This window comes from Poecile atricapillus, chromosome Z (genome assembly GCF_030490865.1).
Source record: "Poecile atricapillus isolate bPoeAtr1 chromosome Z, bPoeAtr1.hap1, whole genome shotgun sequence".
NCBI lineage: Eukaryota > Metazoa > Chordata > Aves > Passeriformes > Paridae > Poecile > Poecile atricapillus.
Window position 1 is genome coordinate 92,058,393 of NC_081289.1, and position 24,909 is coordinate 92,083,301.

Sequence of the window (24,909 nt, forward strand, 5' to 3'; positions counted from 1 at the left end):
CATTTATAACAGGGTCAAGCTGGTTTCCTCTAGTGTCCAGAAACACACAGATACAAGTGGCAGAGCACAGATGGACTCAACTCTGGCTTGCAGGGAGAGCAGTGTCTACCTTGGCATGCCCTGCCCCTCCTGTGCTGGCTGGCATCTTCCTCCATAGCAGGGACAGCCGAGGAAGTGGCCCGCTCAGCAGCTCCCCATCTGCCACAAAACCTGGCAGCAAAGCCGCAGCGGTTCTCATCTACTTGACCGGGCCAGGCAGCACATGGGGCTGGCACAAATGCTGCTCAGCTGTCCCTGTTTGGCTGGCTGGCAGAAACCCCTAAGAGTGGGCCAGGAGGGACAAGCTGGGTCCCCTGTGAGGCTCACCCTCAGCCCCCACAGCCCCTGCCTTCCCACAGATCAGCCTAGAAGCGCTTGGCAGGGACTGCTGTAATTGTGATCTCCAAACCCCACTGCGGACCTCTGTCCCCAGCACTGCGATCCTTCAGTTCCTTGGCTAGCAGGTAAACCTGAAAACAGCACCCGAGAGCAAAAGAGGGCCTCAGAAATGACGAGAAGTTGAGAGTTCTCCTCTGAGCAACGGCTGTGACAATTGGGCTTGTTTAGCCTGGAGAAGGGCAGTCTGCAAGGAGGCCTTTCAATGTTTGAAGGGGCTTCTAAACAAGATGAGGACACATCTATTAGCAGGGCCAATTGCAAGAGACAAGGGGGAGACAAGGGTTTTAAACTAAGAGAGTCGATTCAGATTGGCTTTAAAGAAGAAACTCTTTAGCAGGAGAGTGCTGAAACACTGGCACAGTTGCCCAGAGAGCTGGCAGGTGCCCCAACCCTGGCAACATTCAAGGTCAGCTTCAGCTTGGCTGGGACTCTGAGCAACGTGATCTACTTGAAGATATCCTTGCCAGTGGCAGGGGCCTTGGACTAGATGACCTTCAGCAGTCCCTTCTAACCTGAAGCAGTCTCGGATCCTACTTGGTTTTCATGTGCAAAGCAACCAGACTGGAGATTAAGATGGGGGGGGGCCCATCTGATGGCCTGGAGTTCGGCCCAGGAGCAAACCCTGACAGGGAACACTCTTTGGCCTGCAGCCACTCTGCATTGTACCTCCAGAAGTTCCTTGGCAGAGCCTCTCTTGTCCACATCCATCTGCAGGCAGCATTCCAGAAATTCACACAAGCCAGGATGTAGGCTTAGCTTGTCCAGATCTGGTATTCCTTGTGTGCTTATCAGATACTTAGCCTGAGGAAGAAGGAAACAGACTCTACCTGATTCTTTCATATCCTTAAGTACCCACCTAGACCCCATATTTTAAGCCCCAGTCTGCAGTGGCAACTTCTTGCCTAGCAAATGGTTAGAGATGAGCCTTCTCTCCGAAAAGAAAAAAGCCCCAGGGCAGCCTCGGCTATTCCAACATCCAACAGCTCTTGCCTTGAAAGTTTATGTGGGCCCCAGGGACATCTTAGAAGTGGGCCTTCTTGGAACCTGTCCAAGGCATGGGAATGGGATTCTGTCTAATGGAGACAGAGCAGAAGGCCACTGGCATCTGGGCTTATTTGCACCTTACCTTAGCACTGGTTTCCCAAATATACGGAGCCTCTCCTTTGGCCATTTCTATTCCCACAATCCCAAGGGACCAGATGTCCACTTTGGGGCCGTATGGCTCTCTCCTGACAACCTCGGGTGCCATCCAGCAAGTGGTCCCGACCATACCCCTCGGTTTACTCTGCTCAGGGCTGAGCACAGCACAGAGGCCAAAATCAGCTGAGGAGAAAAACAAACACTGCTTCAAAGAGGAAACCAAGGGAAACTGTTCCTCAGTCTAAGTCTCAGAATGCAATGCTGAATCAAGGTGGAAAAGGAGCTGTGCTCTTGTGCAGCCTCAGGGCTGCCGCCATGGATATGGGGAATTGTCCACTTAGCAAACCCAAACCATTCACACCGTGGCTTTTCCTCATTCACCTGAAGCTTTAGACTGAACTTCTCTCCCTCTGGAGTGGGCACACACAAGCCAACCTTGACACCTTATTGCTCTCTAGACCTCTTAGCACTTTGCAGCAGTGCCCTGAGCTTGCAGGAGTGCTGCGTGCACTCTCAGCAGCAGCTGGCAGCCGCTCAAAAGCAGCCCCACACCACCTCCCCGCAGCGCTGCACCCGACCAAGAATACCCACCCAACTTGACAGAGCCATCCAGGCCCAGAAGGATATTGTCACTTTTGATGTCTCTGTGGATCACGTCATTGGCATGAAGGAAGGCCAGGCCTTGCAGGCACTGGGAGAGAAAAAAGAAACGGGAAGCCAAAAGTTAGCCTGATCTGATTTCATCACATGCAAAAGGAAACTGCTCCTGAAGATCCAAAGATCTCAAAGGAGCAGTGAGTGGTGGCAAGAGGAAGAGCTTGCTGCTTCAACTCTAGGAGAGCACGATCTTTCCAAGGGAAGACATATTAGTTGCTGAGGGGGAAACATCAGTCGTTGCTCGAGACTGTCCCCTGCAAAGCCAGTGGCAATGAGTGCTGCTGCAGCTGCTGTGCTTTCCCCATCCGGAGGACAAACAACGGTTTGCCAAAAGAGGAGAAGTCCCTGCCTTGGGTACCAAGGGGATCACTGTCAGCCGGGAGACTGGAGGACAAGGGGTTACAAGGCTGCCTTGACAGCAGACTCAGAAGGAGCTCTTTTGTCAGTTTTCAGCAGCAAGCACATGGTGGGGGCCATGCCATCCTTTGAAGCCCAGACCTGTGAGAGACGAGTCTCTCTTTGGCTTTGCCATAGGTCTAAAACTCAGACATCAGCACCTTTGCACTTACAGGCAAAGAAGGCAATGCAGAAAGGTTCTGGGCAAAGGCTTGGGGGGGGGCAAAGCACAGAACAGAAAATAAAACTGCAAAAGAGACAGAGAGTTCAACAACAGTAGGTAAGTGTAAAGAAGAGTGCAGTACAGGCAGGGCCACTGGCAGGCACTTCAGTCCAGATGCTCTCGCTTCTCTGAAGCGTAAGAGCAATGCAGAAAGAAAGCTCTGAACACGGAACCACTCACTTAGCAACGCCTTCCAAGGACAAGCCATGCCAAGCCATGCCAAGCACAAGCAGGATCCCTTACCTCCCGGCAGACCGTTGCTATGTGTCCTACAGCCATCGTTTCCATGTGGATCACCTTAGCTAAAGAGCCTCCGTCCATATACTCCAAGACCAGCAGGAGAATCTCATCAACAAGGTAGCTGGAAGATGAAAGCAACAGCGTGGAGATGAATGTGCACAGCTAAACTGCTGTATGGAAGGAAAGATTTCAGCTGAGTTTTGTTTCCAGGTCACTGGTAAATGAAGATGGAATAAAATCAAGACAATCTCCACCTAGGCAATCCAGTGCTTGCAATCTGTGTCTGAATGAGGAAGGCACATCTGTGGAAAAGGAGACAGCTTAGGCGGCAAGCAGGGGAAAAAGACACATTTGTGATGGCCCAGATAAATCTGGAAGTGGACACATGCCAGCAGCTGCTTCATTATCTTCATATACAAATTGCACCATTAACTCCAGCAACAAGGGAACAGATTTCACAGCTTTTACCCAGGGCAGGCGAGTGTGCAGCACTGCAAAACACCCTTTGGAAAACGGTGCATAAAGGACAGTCACAAAGAGGAAAAACAATTCCAAACCTGGCAAACCATGTGTCTCCTAGCCTAGTCTTTTGGAATGCAAGGCAATGGAAAATGGTGGGCCCAGCGCAAGGGAAATCATTTCTCTCATGCTTTCTCAGCACTTCTCCTGCGACACTCAGGAAAAATCAAGCCCCAAAACCTCATAAGGACATGCAGTGAGTGAATGTGCAGGCTGCTGGCTTAGGAAGAGAGCCAGGTTTCTGAGAACAATCTTCAAGTTCTTTATGCCAGGAACCGTTCCTGGGGACAAAACGCAATCTCCTCCCATGCCTGGCCCAGGAGTGGCTTGATGTTAATGGAAAGACCAATTTTCTGCCAGCAAGTAAAGATCTTTTAAACCTTTGCCTTGTGAGTACGGCAAGGAGCATTCCCAGAAAAATCCCAGAAGTACTTACCTTTCAAGGTAGGTGACAATATTTGGGTTCTTGTATTCCCTCATGACCAGGATTTCTTTCAACACCTCCTCGCAGCCCTGGTGCCGGAGATCAAGTTCCTTTACAGCCACCTGCAATGACGTTGAAAGCCATTAGGAACAGACATTACAAGAGCCTCTTTCTCCTTGTGCTCATGGGCCAGGATGCCTTGTCACCTCGGGAAAAAGGGACTCTAAAGCATCAACCACAAGGCGCTAACAACACTCTCTGCACCCACAAGCTTCTCAAATAGACTTGGTTTATCATCACTATTATCATTTACACACGTTTTGTAAGCCCAAAGCAATTCTGCTTCTGTGAAAAGAAATTGAAAGGGCTGGAAATATGCTAGCATTTCTAGGGACTGACCACTGTTCCAGAAACTGCTGCCATTCTTGATTGTGCCCCAATGTAAATGCACAGCTACATTATGGAGAAAATGCTGTCCAAAAAAGAACTCCAAGGCAACTCAAAGTAAAGTTGAGTTTTCTCAAAACTTCCCTAACTTTTATAGTTTGGATTTTGCATCTCTGAAGAACATTCTTGAATGTGGTTTAGACTTGTCATTACTTAGTGGGTTTAAGAAATAATACTCCTTTCTGTGGCAGACACCCTCCATGTTATAGGCGTGGTTTAGGGCTTTTGGATTCCTCATAGACCTCCCTCCAAGCGCAGCTCCTGAGCACAGCACTGCAGGTGGATAAGGAGCTACCAGGAAGATGGAGCTGTATTTGTTGAGAGGCAGAAATGAGAAGTCAGGACTCTGAACTTTTAACCCCAAAGAGCAGTGTGGCTCTCCAAGACACCACCATGTCTGTTCCGGACAAATAGCATCCCTGTAATGGAATGTCACCAACACAGAACCAGCACAAGGTTGTATTATTTAAGGCTTGTCATCAACTTCTTATCATTGACCCATGTGTGCGTGTGTGTGTGCGTGTGTGTGTGTGTGTGTGTGAGCCAGGTTCCCTAGGACTGAAATGCAAAACCGCACTCCAGACAAAATCTCTCCTTCCTTAGATCTTGTATTATATTTACAAACCAAATCACATGATGGAAGATAATGGGAGATAATGGGAGATCCCATCTGTGTCTGAACCTGGGCTTAAGAGGAATTGGGCCATTGTTGCCATCAATTACTCTATGCGTATTTATCCAGTAAGTTTGGGCTAGCGTGTCCTTCTCTGAAACACACCACCGCCATCTCTGCATCCCTTCAGGGTGCAAGACAAAGTCTGTCCAAAATGCATTCTGCAGGCTGCCTCTAGGTAGGCTGCCTCTGCGGGACAGCCTTTGCAGCAAGGACAGCTGGCCCAAAGCTCTGGCCACAGGTCACATTGCAAGGGAAAGCACTCCAGAGCAGCAAAATCTGCGAGGGCTGTTGGCACTTACCGCTTGTCCTGTGGCAGCGTCAAAGGCCTTATAAACGGTTCCAAAACCCCTAGAAACAGAAGAGTGGCAAGAACAGAGAAGCTGTTCAGTGCTGAGAAGTGAAAGGCAGCCCAGGCAGGAGCTCTCTGCTGCCTGGAGTGTCTGTAAAACACCATGGTTTGCCTACTCTTGTGCCAGTAGCCCTCTGCATGCACCATGTTCAAGTGAAAAGCTCCATCCAACAGGAAGGAAAAGGGCTGCTACAAATCCCAAATGTACACACTAGATTATGGATGTGGGGGTTTTCTTCCCTATTTCCTTTTTGTGCCTGTGTGTGTGCCTTTCCATGCAACGGAACAGAGAGACCTGCTGGGCCTTCTCACCACTCTCTTTTCATTCTGTCTGCCAAACTCAGGCAGCACCACGCAGCCTTCCTTACTGTCCTGAGCACTGAATATTGTTTTCAGCCAAAGACTGGAAAGAAATGCCACCGACAGCAGTTATCTGACAGCTATCAGGTGGGAAACTGCTCTCTCAGTTTTCCTTCATCAGTGTGGCCCTATGACTTTGAATCATACAAAACCATGTCTCCTAGGAAAAGAAGCCAAGTGGTGCCACACGCTTGAGGGACAGGGCGGCTTCCAGGTCCTCCTCCTTGAGGCAGGCAAGAAATTGTCAGCATGCAGTTACCTTTGATGATGCCTTGTGATCAGTAGTGAGAAAGGGACAATCTAAAGCCGGGGTCAGAAGATGCTTGCAGCTGGCCTGACTTCCCACTTGATACTGCACCAGCAAAATACCTGGCCCATGCAGAAGTAAGCTTGGCTGCACTCACCCGCTACCAATAAGTTTCCATCCAGTGTATTTCTTCCCTGGATCTCCCACGCTCACAACACTCCCTGAAAGAAACAAAACACAAGAGCAAACTTCAAAGGAGAGATACCGACTTGCAGGAGATCTGAAACTCAGCTCCACTCTCCGGGACTCTGAGCAATTTATGGTCAGTTGGCAACAAGAACAACAGCAGCAGCAGCCCCAGCAAGGCAGGCAGCTCTGTGGCACACGTGGCCTGCACAGAGTCTGATTCTCCACGCTCCTTTGAAGGGTTACCTTGAGAGGAAACTAAGCCCATGGAGAAACCATCAGAGCAGACCGACATCAGAAAACAACAGGCACCAAGGCAAGTAGTTGTCATTTACAAACAAGAAGGGGAGCTGAAAAATCAGGACCCTTCATTTCCTTGGGAATACACAGTCTCTTGTGAGATTCAGCAAAAGATTTCCTACTTCCAAAGACTAAATGCACTCTGGGATCTGGGATGAATTTTTATCAACAGCTGCTTTTTGCAGAGCAGAAAGAATATTGCAAAGTGAATTCCAGGAGCGTAGGGGACCTTGTCTACCTCTCAGCATTTTGCCTAAAGAACGCCTTGCCACTTCTCAAGAACAGCAGCTCATGCTATAACCAAGAACAATGGCTGGAAGAATTAGGATGCTCTTCATTGCTGAGCAGGCTAAGTTCTGAAGATGACTTTGCCCATTCCCCATGGGCAGTGAAGAAATTAAGGTACTTGTCCTCAGCCTGGGCTGCAGCAGTCTCTAGCACTGGACTCGGCCTCTTCAGCACCACCCACGTGCCCCATCTTCCCAAATGGGCACAGTCGAGATGGGTAACAAGGACAGCGCCGCTCCTCAGGCGCTGCCGTGGCACAGACTGCTGCCCAAGTGAGACGCTGATTCTTTCACAAGTCCAGGCAAAGCTGTGCCAATGGGGAGGCAGCTAAATCCTCACAGCTCAGGAAGGCTCCAGCCTCTGCAGTCATGCCAGCCATCAGTAGCAGGGCAGGTAGGACAAAAAGCTTGGCAAAGCTCACCAATGGCCACAGACAACCACTGTGAAGAAGCCAGAGTCAGACTGAGTCTCATTACAAGCTGGTGCCCCACTCGAGACAGACCATGACTGCCACTGAGTCCAGACCCACACAGGACTGGATCAATGCCCCTTTTGTCCCAACAGTTGACGGCAGACTCGAGTAAACTGGGCTCTGTTCAGTACCCAACCTGCTATTCTCTGACAGCCCTGCCCTGGCAGCTGTTACGTGCAAGAAGCAACTTGGTTGTACTGCAGAGTCACCAAGGCCATGGTGTGCTTTCCTAGAGCATGATCTGAGCAGGGATTGAGGGCAGGGCTTGGCTGTCCAGGAATATTTACAGGCCGGGCATTAGCTGTGACAAAGTGGCCGGTACCAGGGGAACGTGCAGGAGAGGGGCTGCAGGCTTCCTCCTGAGAACTGCCTGCAGGGCACTTTTATCTCACTGTGCCACATAGATGCATTGTCTCTTTGATGCATCTTCCTAAGCATACAAGTAAAATATCAAAGAGGGATTGTAAAAGAAGTCTCCTGTTTTTCTTCTTTTAGTGCACTTGGAAAACCCCTCTTCCTCTCTGACTCCTAAGGATCCTTGTAAGAATATGGTATTTTAACTTCTGGGGCCTACTGAAAAGACCTCTTCTTCTCCTATTTCTGCTGTCACCTGATACCCTGTTCAAGGAGGTTGGGCTAACCAAAATATAGAATTCTTATCAAAACCAAGTGCAGAAGGAAAAGTCCTAACTGTCATCAAAGCAACACCAGTATGAAAGCAGCCACACAGCCAAGCAATTTCTCTGAAGTGTTTGGTCTCCAATGACTGGTGACAAGACAGGAGTCGAAAGGCAATCTAGGACGCCAACAGTTAGGATCCATTTAGCCAGACTAGCGCACACACATGTTCCCTGGGTCATTTGCTAGGTCGCAACCATCAGTTGCCACCCACTCCCAGCTGCCCTCTAAGGCAAAAAGAATGGCCCAAAGGGCTCCCTGGCTGCCTCTGAGTGCCACAGTGGCTTCTGTAGGGAATCCAGAATGTCTGTCTGACACCAGAATGAGGAGGAATATGCGGTAGTACAGCAGGCACACACACTATAAGACACAGCTTGTTCGGACAAAGGATGTACAGGACGTACTCAGCAGCTTCAGGTAATGCTTCTCTCTCAGCTGCTCTGACTCCTGCCTTGGGCAGGACGAACTGCTCCTGCTCAGGTTTTCAGGCTGTGGAGGGAAGGCTCCTTTGGAAGATGCTGCTGCAGCGCCCACGTCCATCTGGAACAAGAAATTGGTTGGTGTCACAAAGGTGGCTGGCAGAGATGCCCCAAAGAGCGCATATCAAAGGCAAGCCCTTAGGAACAACACTTGTGTTAGGCTGCAAGCTGAGCTGTCAACTCTTCCAGCTCAAGTCCAACTCCACCAAGCAGGCAGAGACTACAGCTTGTCACAGCCAGCCCTAGTAGAGACTGTGGAAGGGAAAGAACAAGTTTCAATTTCACCCTGTCCTGAGGACTGCATTCACCATGGACAGGGACAACTTGTTCAGAATCTGTGTGGGTCACCATGTTGACCTGAACAAAGCCCCAAAAAGAAAGCGAGCACTAGGAGGCCAGCAGAAATACATTCTGAGCATTGCTGGCCCACAGCCAAAGCACTAGCCCTGCTGCCCAGGGCAGCAGCTGAGATTCAGCAGCCCAGGAAGTGTCCTTCTGAGCAGCTGCAATGGAGACCACAGCACATGGCAGCCAGAGGCATTGCCTCCATCCTCCTGCTGCTCTGCAGGGGAAAGGTGAGAAGGGCAGAGACCACTTGTTGCATGACTGCAGTGCCTACTGCTCTTTCACTCACCTGCTCTTGCTCTGCCAGCCTGTACTGCAGCATCTGCTGCATCCTTTTCATTTCCTTCTTGTGTCTCTCTTCCATTGCCTTCATCTTCCACTCAGCTTCCTGCACCACTGCCTGCAGCTCATCCTGGATATTTTGTCAAGAAAATTCTTACTAGCACCTGCCATCAAGTGGCAGGTGGCATCCAACCATGCTCAGGTTTCTCCTTTCCCAGTCTCAAAAGACCTTCCATTCAGAAGCACTTCCTTCAGCTTCTCTACCCAGCTCCAACCCCTCCATCCTAACTCTTCTTCCTGCTGCTCAGCGCTGGAGCCTGTCACGCTCTGTGCTTCCAGTGCCTGCAGTAGTCCTTGCCTCCCCTTCCCTGACATGCAAACTTCACGTCCTCATTACTGCCCTTCCCTCTGCTACCTGCCTGGTCAGGCTCACCTGCCAATCTTCCTGCTGTTCCTCCAGCTCCTGCCTCAGCAGCTCTACCTCCCGCTGCCTATGGTTAAGCTTCCGCTGCAGCTGGTGCACCCTTCGTAAGAGAGTAGCCTCCTGGTGCTGGAGCTGCACAGGAACAAAGAGAAGATGGCATTAAACTTCCCACACAACACTTGTGTGGCAAGCAAGGTTGATGTGCTCACACTTTCCCAAAAGCATTTTGTTCTTTTTCTCTTGTTGAACTAGGGACAGCTAAGGGACAATCCCACCCAGACAGTGTCCAGGAAAGCGGTGCCCAGAAGGAGCCCAGAGGAGCCCAAAACAACACAGAAACTCTCTTTGCACACGTGTTGCCTCTTGGCTGGCTCTAGTTTTTATCTTTTCTTGTTCAGCTTCCATGATGGCAACTTCCTCCTTCAACTCAAGCAACCTTTTCTCCTGCTCCCTCTGTACCTCTGCCACCAGGTTTTCCCTTTGCTCCAGCTGCTCCCAAGCCTCCAAACGTTGTTGTTCCAGCTGCCTTTCCTGATGAGAGGAAGAGACACTTCCAGATGAAGGCCCAGCCCTTCTCCCCAAGGAAAACAAGGGAAGTTTCATCATACCCACAACCCTCCTACTAAAGAGTTCACAGTAGTGGCTTTGTGCCCTCCACAACTCCCATCCTAACGAGAAACTTAGGAGGAGGGTCAGCAAGTGGAAGGAAAGGAGACGCCACCTTCGTTCACCACTTTGACGGCTGCCTGTTTGATCAAGCCCCTCCCTCCTCAGGATTTTTGCCTCTTCTCAGAGGCTGTGTTCTCAATGTCCCCCTGTCCTTTGATCAAGGAAAAGCTGCAGATGGACTGCAGGATGACGACGAGGCCAGCACCCCCATGCCTTAGTCACAAGACAGGCCACCAGCTGAAATACCAGCAACATGGGGCCTGCTGTGAATGCTTCAAGGCCAAAGGGAAGACCTCTGTCCACCGTGCAAGGACAGAAAGCAAGGAACCCAGTTGCTGGGACTACAGTTGGCAGCAAGGTCAGCAGACTGCTGCATGGCAGGAGGGCATTGGAAACATCCTGCCCCTTCTCTGCTGCCATGCTTTGTGTGGTCAGCACCCAGCCTCCAGGGGACCTTGGCTTATTCACACCCTGAAACCGTGGCTGCATTCAGTGTCCCAGCAGCTCCCTCTGGCCATTCTCAGCCCCTCAACTCTGAGCCCTTGAAGCCCTCTGCTGCCTGGCCCAGCAACAGCTGGCCTACAGCAGAGGCTTGCCACCGTGCCACATACTCAGGCTGCTATTCTCCTATGCCAGCCCACCAAGCTTGCCTGAAAAATTCGGGTGCATATTGTTTCCTACCTGTTCTTGCAGGAGCTTCCTCTTTTCCTCTTCCTGAGCAGATTGCCATAGTCTCAGACCCTGGCTGAACTGCTCTTCTGCAGAGCGGAGCTGCTGAGCCATTTCTTCCAATTGCTGCTTGCTGAGAGATCTTAGAGCTTGCAGCTCCTGACGAAGGCCCCTCACATCCTCTGCAAGCACAAACAACACTCAAAGACTCCTCTGACCTTAAGCCCTTTCCGTTTTAGCCAAGGAGGGACCTGTTCCCAGCTCCTTCACTCCTCGGAAGCCCTGCGGACAGAGCTGCCTTTGGAGCAACTGCACGAGGCAGGGCCATCACCAGACACAAAGCGCACGAGGCTCTCACCAAGTATCACCTCCTTGGCCTGCATGGCTGTGCGAACTTGGCCTTCCAGATGGTTCCTGGTGATCTCCAGCTCCGATACCTGCTGCTGAGCCTCCAACAGGCTGCATTGCAAGCTCTGCTTCTCTGACCTACAAGTTGTGGAAATGAAGAGAAATTGTTCCTGGCACACACGGACACTTTTTCCAGTACGATGTGCCTTAAGATCCCGACACCTGAGGATGGAGAATGGCTGGCATGGAAACTCAGATCCAAGACTGTTTCTACCACTTCAAATAGCATAGCAGGCCCCTCCAGGTGGTTGGCCAGCCGTTCCCCATGACTTAGCCCTGCTCAGAAAGGCCAGCTGAGTTTGATCTCAGCAGCCAAAGCTCAAATTGCCTTTCCCTCACATATCCCACAAGGGTGGCTGTGTCCACAAAGTCTCTGCCAAAGAGCAAAAGCCCAGCCTCTGCTCACAGCCCTGAGCTCATCTGCATTTCCAAGTCACTCTGCAGGGGGACAGAACACAGTGTTCTCCTGGCTGACTTGTCAATGTTTAATGCCATTCATAGTGTACGTAGAGATACTTCATTTTCCAGAGACTCTCTAAGGTAAAGAGACCAAAGCTATGCACTGCACCATAGGTGAACACACCAGCTTCTAGCAGCATGAGAAAGGAACCGGAGCTAGGATTAGATCTGAACAAGAACTATCTTGGAGGAGGGAAAGGTATCCTGCCATTTAAATTACTGGAATTTTATGAGCAAGAACAATTGTGACTATTTTTTTTTTGGCTAACTAAGCCAGCAGTGCTCACTAAGTTTTGGCCCTCTTTGAAAAGGAAGTGGGCCCAGCCAAATGGGCCTTGACAAGTTCCAGTGGGTGGGTGGACAAGTGAGCAAGAATCAGTGCTCAGCTAGAATCCTCAGAGACACTCAGGAAGTTTCAAGACATTTCCCTTCTGCTGCTGCTGCTCAAAAGCAACTCCAGGTCCTGCACCATACATCACAAGCATTAGCTCAGAAATGTCTTCCATAATGTCCTACCCAGGGTCTCCTCCCTGCCTTTACCTGGCCTCTCCCAGCTGCTCCGAAAGGCCCCGTAGCTCTCGCTCCGTGGCTGCCAGTTGGGCTTGCAGGGCAGCGTTCTCTCGTGCCAGCGCTGCCTTCTCGCTGCACACCTGGGACAGGATGTGCCCTTGGCGAGAGAACTCCTGGAGCAGCTTCTCCAGATGCCTGTGAGCTGGCCGCTGAGGGCAGCAAACCTGGAAGCAGAGGGGGGCACCATTTTTCAAGAAGAACAACAACACAGTCTCGGGCTTAGCTTGCTGCCAGAAGCAACATTTTGGGCAGTCTTGCTAAGGGAAGCTCCCTCTCCCACGGGTGCTGCCTAGGAATAAGATGAGCGTACTTTTGGCACTGCCTGAGGAACCTCTTCTTTCCGCAGATCTCTCTGCACCTGTGATTCCTCCTCTGGCTCTGCTGCCACTTCAGCCGTCCTCTCGAGTGAGGAGTGGCGGTTTCTCCCAAATGCAGCCAACTCCTTCCATCTGCAACAGGGGCACACACAAACAAGCCCTTCATAGCAACACAGCCTCCCTGCAAAACCACGACTACACACGATGTCCCACATAGGGCATCCTCAGGGACTTGCAACAGCCCTCTAGATCCACCTCAAGAGAATGCTGGAATGGCCTCGCTAGAGCAGAAACGCTCTTTTTCATTCCTGCAGGTGAAAGAGTCTGAGGAAAGAGTCTGAGGAAGTCAACAAGCTTCCAGAAACCACAGAAACACTTCCAGAAAGCTCAGGATCTCTCAGCTTAACAGCTTCCTGCCTGCTAGGCCTTACGCTCCTCTCTGATACACTGGCTACTGCACTTGCAAAAGTCCCTTCGCTAAGTCAGGCTTGCTAAGTCCAGATGAGTCCAGCCACAATTACTCTTGCTTTCACTAGTGCAACAAGGAAAGAGCCTGAGCTGATCTGCACTTCCAAGTCATTCTGCAGGGGGACAGAACACAGTGTTCTCCTGGCTGACTCGTCAATGTTTAATGCCATTCATAGTTACGTAGAGATACTTCATTTTCCAGAGACTCTCCAAGGTATAGAGTAAAGCTATGCACTGGGCCATAGGTGAACCACCCTCTAGCAGCATGAGAAAGAAACCAGATCTGGGATTTGATCTGAACAAGAACTATCCTGGAGGAGGGAAAGGTATCCCGCCATATAAATTACTGGAATTCTGTGAGCAAGAACAATTGCGACATTTGTTTTTGGCTAACTAAGCCAACAGTGCTCACTAAGTTTTGGCACTCTTTAAAAAGGAAGAGGGACCAGCCAAATGGGCCTTGACAAGTTCCAGTGGGTGGGTGGACAAGTGAGCAAGAATCAGTGCTCAGCTAGAATCCCCAGGGACTCTCAGGAAGTCGCAAGACCTTTCTCTTCTACTGCTGCTGCTCCAAAAGCACCTCTAGGTCCTGCTCCATACTTCACAAGAGCTAGCTCGGAAAAGTCTCCAGATTTTCACCACGACCCTCAGGCTCTGAGGGAGGAGGTGGGTATGAATTTCCAACCCAGTAATCAAAGGATCCCTGCATGGTTTAGGCTGGCAGGGATCCCTGGAAGCTTCTTGCCCAGAATTTAGCTCCAAGCCCCTGGGATCAGCTATGCCATCTGGAAAGGCTGCTCAAGGCTCAGTCCAACTGGGGCTTCCAAATTTCTAGAGGTGGAATGTGCACAAGCTCTCTGAGGGGCTTCTTCTGCTGCATGATTGCCTTTGGGGTTCAATGCTTCTCTTTAGGCCCAGCCTGAAGCTCCCTTGCTCCTTCTCTGCTCCAGTTTGCAATGCTTCTTGTCAAGCTTGGAGGAGCGAGTCCCAGGAGGCAGCTATGCTGCAGCTCAGTCAGCAGCCAGACCTGCCCATGGGCTGCCTTCCCCCGACACTGCTGAGCCAGTCAAACGATGACAAAGTCAAATTGGTTCTTTGACGCTGGGCCTCCTAAAGCCCAGCAATGCCCACCCCTGATCAAAGAAAGTGAGAAAGCCTAGCACACACCTGAACTCCAGGGTGCTTTGCACTTGATCCCTGTTCTGCTGCTGTTCCACCTTTCTTGCCTGGGCCGAGGAGTCCTGACTGGCAAGAGTCTCTCCTGTTGGGGCCTGCAGGGAAGGAGCAGGGGAAAAGCACAAACAAGCAATAAAAGCAGGGATGTTGGCTCCTGAGAGCTGGCAGAAGCAGCAAGCGGAGACACAGATCACCTGGGGGCAAAAGCTGTTGTGTCTTGGTGTTGATGGGAGTAACCACATAACTCTTGAGTTGCTGTGAAAGTGTCTGAATAGAAGCAGGGAACATTTCCCTGCTCAGTTCTGGTCAACTGGCTTCCCCTCAGGATTTCAAGTATTGGGGAGAAGCCAACAGGAACTGCCTTTCAGTCTTTCAGAGACAGACCTTGTCTCTGCCATGCAGACACTGACATGGACTTTCATTTGGCCTGCCAGGCTGGCATTCTGCTGCAACAGACCAAGCCCAAAGCTTGCTCCACTATTCTCTGACACCAGGAATGTCAAGGGTGCCCTTCCCACTCACCAAACCATGGACTTGACTCCTTCCACGTTTCAGGCGACCTGCCGGAGGCAAAGGAAAATGAGCCAAGTGCTGTTGGAAAACCCTCTGTCCCTTAGTAGTCAGTGCCTCCATTGTAGCTCACTGTCCACCATACAACTCAAGCAGCTTTTGTTTCCTCCCTATCCCAGATTTTTTGTTGTTGTTGTTTTTTTCCTAAACTGCATGCAGTATTTCCCTTTTTGCGCTTTCTGGAAACAATTCCTCAGAAAAGCTTCCCCCAAACGCCTCTTAGCGCTTGCACTTCTCTTTGGACACAGCACAGGCCCAGCTCCAGGGTTCAGGAGCACACACAAAGTGCTCAGCATTTGCCCTTCAGAGCAAAGCCAATCACTATCGTAGCACACTGAGGGGGTCCAGTTAGACGGGCACATCCCTTGTATGTATCCTTATGGCATCTTTATGGCACTTTTGTTCCAATATGCAGCCCCAAGGGAACAACTTCTACTTACGTCTCAGACCATTAAATAGTTTGCGGCACGACACAGATGAAAAAGCCCTGCCGACTGCTCTACGGACTTGCTCCATCGCTTCAGCAGGGCTGCTCAAGTCCGCAGGCCGAAACACAAAGACAGAGAAAACCCTCACTTGCACAGACTGTGCAAGGAAGAGAAAAAAAAAAGGATACCCGCAGCAACCCGCGGACTGTACAAGAAGAAAGGAAAAAACAAAAAGAGACACGTGTACGTGTCTGCACGCCCTACAACTGCAGGGAAAAGAAAAGGATGCCTGCACGAGTCCACAGACTCCTACAAGAGCAGGCAAAGAAAAAAGACTCCCTTTTCAGGGCACAGACTGCTGCCTGAGAACACCTCAATACAGGGCCCTCCTGCAACGAGCACGCCAAGAGCTGCTCTGGACGCTGAGGCCTTGCGTGCACCAGGGCAACTTCCCCTTGACAGCGCTGTGACGTGGCAGCCCGCCGCTGACATCACAATAGCATCCGCTCTATTGGGTCTGTGAATTCATGCATTGTGGGAAATGGAGAAATGGAAAATTCCACAGATGCTGAAGGGTTCAATCTGCAGCCTTGGAAAGAGCTTGCGTTAATGTAATGATGACAGTACACAGAAAGGAGTTACCTAAGTGAATCTTTGGAGTTTCCTGGAAGGAAGAAGCCCTGGGACAGCAAGCAGCATTCCCTGGCTGCTCTCAGGGGGAAAGTCCCAACACATTGAGGACTCTGGATGAATGGGTGAATATTGATTGTGAGCTACATTGGACTGCAATGGCAAGGTTCTGGCCACAAAAGTAAGGGACACTTAGTGTACTCGTGTCAAATTTCTGCATCTTTCTGGGAACCAGAGGAACGCTGCCTCCTCCTGTGAGGAACTCAGCTTGGGAAGCAACCCTTCCCTCTGCTTTGGATTTTGTCTTTTTCATTTGGGACAGCAGCTGTGTGTAACACCAGTCGAGCCTGCCTCCAGCCTGGCTGACTGGACCCTGTCAGTAAAGGAAAAGCCAGAAGCCTGCAGAGGAGACAGTGGTGCTTGAGAAGGCTTTGTGCCCTGCCAGCTCAGCGCAGGCCTGGCAATCAGACGCCCTGAAGCCTGCCCTCCATGGCAAGATTCCCTTGCTCGTCAGGCTGCGCTTAAGCTGTGAGTTGCCCTGGCGCTGTGCGTTGCTCTGGTGCTGTTGCGGACGGACGGACAGACGGACGGACGGGCCCGTCTGTGGCTTGGCCCTGCTCCGCAGCCGCCCGAGGCTCTCCCCCCTCACGGAGGGGCCCCGCCCCGCCCCGGGCGCCCCCTGGCGGCTGCCCCGCCCCGCCCGCCCCGCGCGGGGGCGCCCCCTTCCCATGGCGCCCCCAGCGGCAGCCGCCCCTCCCTGCAGGCACGGAGCGGCATCGGGCCCTGCTGCTCATCCTGTCACTTGCGTCCCTTCTCTGCCCAGAGCCAGGAAGGCTTGAAAGGAAGCCTTCTTCAACCGTTTCCCTCTGTGTCAGCTGCCCCCTGCCCAGCGAGGCAAAGATTTAGTTTACGATAAGCATTGAACAAGTGAGAGGTGTGGTTCTTTAAAGCCCGGGAAGAGTGGATTCCATCCCTCTGCCCAGGGGGATGAGCCCAGGAAGAATTGCCCCACCCTGGACCATCATGGGGTGGCTTCATGGAGTGGCAGCCCAGGGAGTTCAGATTGGGTTTGAGCCCCTGGGGTTTCTCCCTTGCTATGTTCCTATTAGACCCCAACCCTAAAACTCCACCCTGGTTCTGTCCCATAAATCCACCACCTTGTCTCTGTTTGCAGTTCTCTGTCTCTGGATTTAAGCTGAGTTTGTTCCTGTGTTGAAGAAATGGTTTTCTGTCACCGTGAAAACTCAGCTTCTGAGCTTGCTCACATGCTTTTCTAAAGACTTTCCCAGGACAGTAACTGTAAACATAGAGATGTGTACATTCTTTCTGATACACGTCTTGTGATGGACATCTCACGGCCAGTGCGGTTGGGAAAGTGTTATCCTGACCATGGTCCTAATCCCTGGCCATGGTCAGAAACCTCTAAATCCTGGGAGAAGAAATAAACTCTCTCTTCCTTTCACCACACCTCCAGCTGTGTCCATGTGATCTATTCACCTCCAGTGGCAACAGTTTCCAGAGATCAGGAAACTGTTACAGAGCAGGAGATTGTCTGGTGGAGTCCCATGCTGGTCACTGGTAAACTGTAGCCTCCCTGGACACGATGATGCCACCCCAGAACCCTACACCTCCGCTTTGCTTTGTGGGGGCCCAAGCTCTGCCCTGAAGGTCACCCTACGGCATCCAGAACTGCCCGTGCCAGAAGAGCCCCCTTCGTTCTCCCACCGGTTGTCATTACTGGCTCTAAAGCACCGCCCAGCTCTGGTAGGAGAAACAGCCCGTGGCACAGTGGGTGCCTGCCCTGCCCAGCCAGGGCTCTCTGCCAGAGCAGCAGCAGCAACAGCGCTTGCCTTGGCTTTACCTGGGAAGCCAGAAGCCTCTATAAAGCTTCAGTGTTCACATCACTGGGTGGAAGGGATCATGGCCTATTTTAAAAATCTGCATTTCCATTTCCAATCAGATAAAATTGAGATCTTCAGACAGAGAATTGGTTGCTGATTGCAGCCAGGCTGGAAGATCTCCTTCAGAACCATACATAGTACCATCTAATGGGTGTTATCACCATATTTGAAGTTTGTTTTAAAGACTTGGATTTCAATTTCTTTCCAAATTTATTATTTTTCCTTCAGACAGCTGGGGATAGAGCTCAGGAGAAATAAGGTTCTAAATGACAACTTACTCCTTGTCCCTCATGCCCCTGTCTGTCTGCAGAGCAGCACACCAGCAGCAGAACCTCCTGTGGCTCACTCTGTGTCTCCAGAGGCTAAAGGGGAAGGCTGTTTGGGTCAGAGGAACAGAAAATAGGCCCATTTCTGTGGTGCCTGGCTCTGACACCCAAGAGAACACTGAGTTTAGTCTAAAACCATGAAGACAGCTTTTAAAGTTAAGTAGAGAAACTAATAGTGTGAGTGTGCAAATTAGATAGAGTTTTCTTAAGTCACCGGGTGAGAAAATTAGAGTTTATGCTATATTAGTGAATAAGAGACAGGATGGAGGATTTAGGGGGTTGTCCCTTTCTCCTCCTTCCTTCTTCATCTTCTTCTTCTAAGGGTTTTTGGATAATAATGAGTAACTGGATAAAGAATTCCTCAGTGCAGCACACAGATGTCAGGTCATTGGGTCACTAAGAAAAATAACTTACCTGGCATTTGATTATTGGACAAACAGATACATAAAAAACCTTGGAGAGATTCTTCACTCTCCATTTTGCACTATCTTTCTATCTTAGTGTGTGTAGCTCCTTGTACTCCATATATATGTAATACAGGTAAGAATATGTAACTAAGCCTGAACATGAAAAAACAGTCTCTCTCTCACATCAGTCTCAGTCCTGGGGAAGAGAACCCAACCACCAGTGTCACCACAACACTTTGGCGCCCAATTCATGGTGCTCAGGACTGAGAGCCCTTTTGAAAAAAGCAGCTAAAAGCTGGAGAATTCCCTGCGGAGAAAGAAGAATTTGGCCATCTCTATGATCTGGCAAGAGCACGAAAAGCCAGAGTCAGATGCCTGTGGGCTGCAGGATAGACCACAGACAGAGGAGTCGCAATTGAAACTGACCCTGAGGTCAGGTAAGCCTTCAAAAGGGAACTGGAAAGTGGGAAACACAATTTCTAAGCCTGAGAGGGAAGTTTTGACTCTCTTGGAAAACATGATCAGGGAGCACCCTATCCCTGTATCTGTGGATGACCTTAAGAGCCTATTATCATGGATACAGGCAGAATTTCCTAACATGGATCTAGAGAAAATCTTTTCCTCAAGCCTGTGGGACAAGATAAACATGAGAATACATGAAAAGGCCCGCGGAAGGGAAGATCTTAAGGACCAGGCAGCTGCAAAGCTCCTGCCGGCTTCTCGAGTAGTTTATGAAGTCATTTCCACTAAGTGGGACTCTGAAACCCAGGCAGGGGACACTATGTACCCAAACTCAGGACGGGAGACCCTGATGATAAAGCCAGAAGAGGCTGGGTCTGCCGTCTCTCATTCCGTGAAAATCGGGACACCCCCAACTCAGAAAACAACACCCCAAGCGCTGGAAATCCTTTCAAAGGATGAAATCACAGTGGCAAAAGCCAGATGAGACACTTAATCCCCTATAAACCCGGTGGAGAAGGGAGCCGAAGGTGGAACTGCAGGGCATAATGGCTCGAATAGAGAGCAAGCGGGCTCTTCCCAGCCAGCTGTGGGACTCTTACAGACCGCAGAATCATCACAAGCCTCCAAAAACCCCCCTTGGTGAAAGGGATGCCTCAGCCTGAGGAAAATCCAGTGCAACAGCCACGGAGAGACTTGGGGGCGATTCCAAAACGTAGACTGCATCTCATGCTGTCCATTCATCTCCCAAGCCACCAAAACGGGATTCCAAGGGTTCAGAAACTTTGCAAACATATCTGAGCCATGTCGGCGCTGCACATGCATCCAGGATGCCGCCGGAGGCCGAAGAGGGAGGGGAAAGCCCCCTGGCCTGCGGGCCAGTAGCTGCGCTCTTTTCTGGCCCTTGTGGGGAGGAGTGGGCGAGGGGACAGGCGGGCCAGCCCGCTCCGGAGCAGCACAAGACCCTGATGGGGACAGCGGCTCCCACGCCCCGCCTGCTCGAGGTTTCCTTCGAGCCACAGCCGCCAGTCAAAGTGTCGGCAGCAGGGACGGGGACACAGCCAGAGCCCTTCGGCCCGCCTGTGCCACCGCCTCCTGGCCAGCCCTTGGCCGAGGCGTTCCTTCTGGCCCCTGCAGCCTCTGCACCGCCCACTGAGGGCGGCGGAACCGCCCAGCACGTCAGGCCTGGTTCCTCCCCTCCGTGCCCAGCCCAGCGCGGGCGGGCAGACGGGTGGAGCGGCGGAGGCGTGGCCTGCGCCGGCTGCGCTAGCATTGCTGCCGTGGCAGCTGCCCTCGAAACGAGAAGCAGCCGCGACTGAGCTGACAGCCAGCGCCACAGCCTGCCAAACTGAGCAGCAGCACAAACTCCTCGCTGGCCTCCAGTACCGGCCAGCAGTAGCTGCGCTATAGCCGAGTCAGTGTTGCCCAGGGCCCGCAGAGTCGAGACTGCTCAGCAACACAGCTGCAGCTCAACAACAGCAGCTTGAAGAAGCAACAGCTTTTCTATCACACACAGCTTCGCTGGACACTACACAGAGTCGGAAAGCCTTTAACCACAGCCTTGCCAACATACAATTCCTTCAACCCACAAATCCCACAGCAGACGTGGACCGGGGGATACGGGACATGTAAACATGGGGTCTAGCATCCCTGGAGCCACCCCAACAGATCAGTCAAGAGACAAAAATCAAACAACAGGAGGGAGAAGGCTCACAATCAGATAATTTGAGCTTGACATTCAAAAAATGCAAATGCTGAAGACATTCTAAAAATCTCAGCTGGTCAAGGTGTTTCTATGAGTACACACCCCTGTTCTCTCAAGCTACACCAAACTTCTGGGGGATGCCAAACAGCACCACCAGGTGCTGGCACAGCTACTCCAAGTAGTACTCCAAGTGCCTGATTTGGTCCTTCATCCATGAGACAACCAATCAACTCCTTCTCTTGTCCAATCCCGCTGGTCACATACCCAAGAGAGTTCCTTTGGGACCTCTTCCTCCACTTAAAGGACTGTGTAAGGGACTTCCTTGTGACTTCAGATGGCAATTTGACCTCTGTAAATAATCCATATATGCCTAAGCCTATGCCACCTTATGGTAAACAAGACATTCAGCCTCCTATTGAAGCACTGCCACGGTGAATTCTTATATTGCACCTTCAACATCCTTTAATACAAGACCACAAATTATGACTTCCCTGCCCTACAGAGGTGAGGGAGAGATCAACGGGATGGATAATACAGCCTTCAGGCCAGGAGAAGGTGCAAGTAGAGCTTTGGTGCCTCATCTTCCAAGGCATGTTGCAAGACTTGAAGATTTGAACCCAGTTCAACGAATTGAGCAAACATCAGAAGAAAAGCACTCAAAGAAGGGAGTTTTGACATGGGTGAAACAGAAGTCATGGCACTGCCAGTGACATATGGCAGGCAAGAAGCAAATCCCCAAATCCCAGACGGGAGCCTCTGACTCATGATGTCATCAAAGACTTGATGCAAGCCATAAAAGAGAATGGATTAGGTTCTCCGCATTTCAAGCAACTGTTAAGAGGTGCATTCGACAACTATGACTTAGTACCTTATGACTGTAGATACACTGCCTCCACAATCTTGACAGACTCACAATACGTACTATGAGATGTGAAGTGGTGCAGAGCTCTCATGCAATTGAAAAATACATATGCTGCAGGCCCAAATGCAGCCCTCGCATCGGCTCATCTAGCAGGAGACAATCCTCATGACAAACCTTAAGATGAGGCTGTAGAACTGCCTTGACAAGTGATTGCAGACATCAAAGAAGCAGCATGAAAGACAATTCTGCAAATCCAGACAGCTGGAACTCCAGATGGTATTTATACAGAAGAGAAACAAGACAATTCTAAGCCTTAGACTTCATTCATTAATCCCCTCACGCAAGCAGTGGAGAGACAATGTAGTGATGAAGCTGCAAAACCACCCTTCATCTGAAGCCTTGCTTTTGCAAATGCTAACACACAGTGCAAGTGCATCATCAGCGCCTTGCCTGGCCCAGAGCCAACCTTGCCTCAGATAACAGAAGCTTACAGCAAGGTAGGCACGCCTCCGCACATTGCAGCAATTCAGGCAGATATCTTGGGAGAAAAATTCAAAAAACTCCTTGAAGTGCATGATGAGAGATTCACAAGAACTCTTGCAGTGTTCAACATGACTTCCCAACTAGGCAGTTACTCAGAAGTCATGGCAACAGAATTGTCCAGGAGGCCATGCTTCAAATGTGGGAGGCATGGGCGCATAAGAAAGAATTGCCTAAAGTCTTCAGGAAATGTGAAAGTGCCAGGCCTTTACCCAAGATGCAGAAGAGGAAGACATTACGCAAATCAATGACACTCCAAAACACATGTGGATGGAAAGCTCCTACCCCTTCTGGGAAATGGAAAGAAGAGCACAGGATGCCAGTGCGCCACGACACAAGTGATGGCAGTGATTCAACAGTCCAAAACCCTTCAGGAAACACAGTCTGTGGGGAACCTCAATCAGACTTCATCCCCAGGACCATCAGCAACTTCCCAAGCAATGCAGAACTGTTACTGCCAGGGGCAGAATGTGAATTGGCAGCTTCCATATTAATATACTTCATGAATGAAAGTCATGCAGTGATTCCCACAGGGGTCACTGGAACATCATGCAAGAGGCAAGAATTTTTAATTCTAGGCAAGGACAGAAACAGTACTTTAGGGCTCATTGTCTATCCATCGGTCATCTCAGTGAATCATAATGAAGAGCTGACAGTCTTAGCCCAACCCTTGCATCCTCCATTGATCGTTCCAAAGAATACTCCAATAGCCAAGGCCATTGCTTTGCCATTGAACATGGTACAGCAAGCTACGCCAGTGGTCAGCCAACAGACTTCACCCAGCAATGAAGACATGGATGTCCATGTCTCCTGGAAAAAGCAAATAGGTCATGATCGACCCCAACTCACCTGCAATTTGACATGTGGTGACAAAACAATCACAATTACGGGCATGTTGGACACCGATGGGGATGACACAGTCATCTCTCATGTCTTTTGGCCCAGAGAATGGAGCTTGGTGATACCTCTGAACTCCCTTTCAGGAATCAGAGGAAGCACATTATGTATGCAGAGTAAATGTGCAATTGTTGTTTCAGGGCCAGAGGGAAGGACAGCAATCCTTCATCTCTTTATTGTGCACAAACCCATCACGGTTTGGGGAAGAGACATCCTGCCAGAATGGGGCACAAAAATAGAAGTGGATTTTTGGTGGGGGTCACTGCAGCACTCACCACCTTGAGACTGACTTAGAAGACAGACAGTCTTGTCTGGGTGGACCAGTAGCCCCTGACACAGAAGAACTTCAGTGCACTCAAGAAATTGGTGAAGGAACAATTGTGGAAAGATCACATCAACCTGACAAATAGTCCCTGGAACTCTCCAGTGTTTATCATCCACAAGTAAACCTCCAACTCATGGAGGCTTCATGTCCTCAGAAAAATCAACGAGGTCATGGACGAGATGGGATCACTTCAGCTCGGACTGCCCAATCTCTCAATGATCCCGAGAGATTGGCCACTTGTGATCATTGATCTAAAACATTGTTTCTTCAATATTCCACTTCATCCAAAAGATGCTCCACAATTTGCATTTTCTGTCGCAAGCATTAGCAAACAAAAACCTTTACAAAGATACCATTGGGTGGTCCTTCTTCAAGGATCGAAAAACAATCATCAGTGATGAGTTTGCACCACATTTTGATCTACTGAGAGGAGAAAACAACATTAAATCCCCAAGATTAAATAAACAATATTAGAATAAACAACTAAGCCCTAACAAAAGAGAACAGTCTCTCTCATCAATCTCAGTCCTGGGGAAAAAGAACCCAATCACCAGTGTCACTGTGACTGGAGGCAAAGGACAACAATTCCACATGTTTTGTCTGTCCAGAGCCTGAGCATCCTGAACCAGTAAGGGGTAGCTTTGGTTGGTCCAGTGCAAAGCTTTGGCGCAGTGCAGTGCTGCAAGCTTCTGATCAGGCAGCATTTGCCCTTAGTGGCTGAAGATGCTGAGGGCTGGAGTCCTGCCATGACCTGTCTCTTCAGCCCTGCCACTGACACATGGGAAGTGGGGTCTGAACTTTCACATGGAGGCATCATTTTCCTGACATTCTGACAGGCTCTGTGAACTTCCCTTGTCAGATGAGCAGTAGCATGATGTCCTTTAGTGCTACTGGTGTGGAAGTGAGCTCCTTTGTGCCCAGTGTGTGTGCAGGTTCAATCTGTCAGGAGAGAGAGCAGTCCAAGGTGCAGTTCACAGCCTGGCAGGGGTACACAGGACCTGCTGTGTCCTGCAGGGACCTGCCCCTCTGCACGCGCTGTCCAAGTAGCTACAGTCACTGCTTTGACTGCGCCCTTAACTTTGACATGAGCCAAGTTTGCTGAGAAGAATCCTTGACAGACAAGGTCTGTATCTGAAAGACTGAAAGGCAGTTCCTGTTGGCTTCTCCCCAATACTTGAAATCCTGAGGGGAAGCCAGTTGACCAGAACTGAGCAGGGAAATGTTCCCTGCTTCTATTCAGACACTTTCACAGCAACTCAAGAGTTATGTGGTTACTCCCATCAACACCAAGACACAACAGCTTTTGCCCCCAGGTGACCTGTGTCTCCGCTTGCTGCTTCTGCCAGCTCTCAGGAGCCAACATCCCTGCTTTTATTGCTTGTTTGTGCTTTTCCCCTGCTCCTTCCCTGCAGGCCCCAACAGGAGAGACTCTTGCCAGTCAGGACTCCTTGGCCCAGGCAAGAAAGGTGGAACAGCAGCAGAACAGGGATCAAGTGCAAAGCACCCTGGAGTTCAGGTGTGTGCTAGGCTTTCTCGCTTTCTTTGATCAGGGG

General features: G+C 50.5%; 1 protein-coding gene across 1 annotated transcript; it reads right to left on the reverse strand.

Annotated features, from left to right (window-relative positions):
• Nucleotides 1-404: 404 nt before the first annotated feature.
• Nucleotides 405-15,392, reverse strand: LOC131572618 (uncharacterized). The gene is made up of 18 exons (XM_058825867.1): nt 15,384-15,392; nt 14,298-14,401; nt 12,656-12,794; nt 12,316-12,509; nt 11,267-11,394; nt 10,921-11,090; nt 10,030-10,101; nt 9,580-9,702; nt 9,154-9,276; nt 8,445-8,580; nt 6,274-6,337; nt 5,460-5,508; nt 4,050-4,159; nt 3,098-3,215; nt 2,170-2,269; nt 1,565-1,761; nt 1,105-1,146; nt 405-509 (listed from the first exon to the last, which is right to left on the reverse strand). The coding sequence occupies exons 1-18, from the start codon at nt 15,390-15,392 to the stop codon at nt 405-407; spliced, it is 1,983 nt and encodes a 660-aa protein (XP_058681850.1).
• Between the last annotated feature and the right edge of the window lie 9,517 nt (nt 15,393-24,909).

Bases quoted from the DNA above. Each gene is read 5' to 3' on its own strand.
- LOC131572618 (XM_058825867.1), bottom strand. The intron at 10,102-10,920 runs GTAGGAAACAAT...TCCTCTCATCAG, and splicing joins GGAAGCTCCTGCAAGAACAG to GAAAGGCAGCTGGAACAACA. The intron at 4,160-5,459 runs GTAAGTGCCAAC...ACGTCATTGCAG, and splicing joins ACGCTGCCACAGGACAAGCG to GTGGCTGTAAAGGAACTTGA.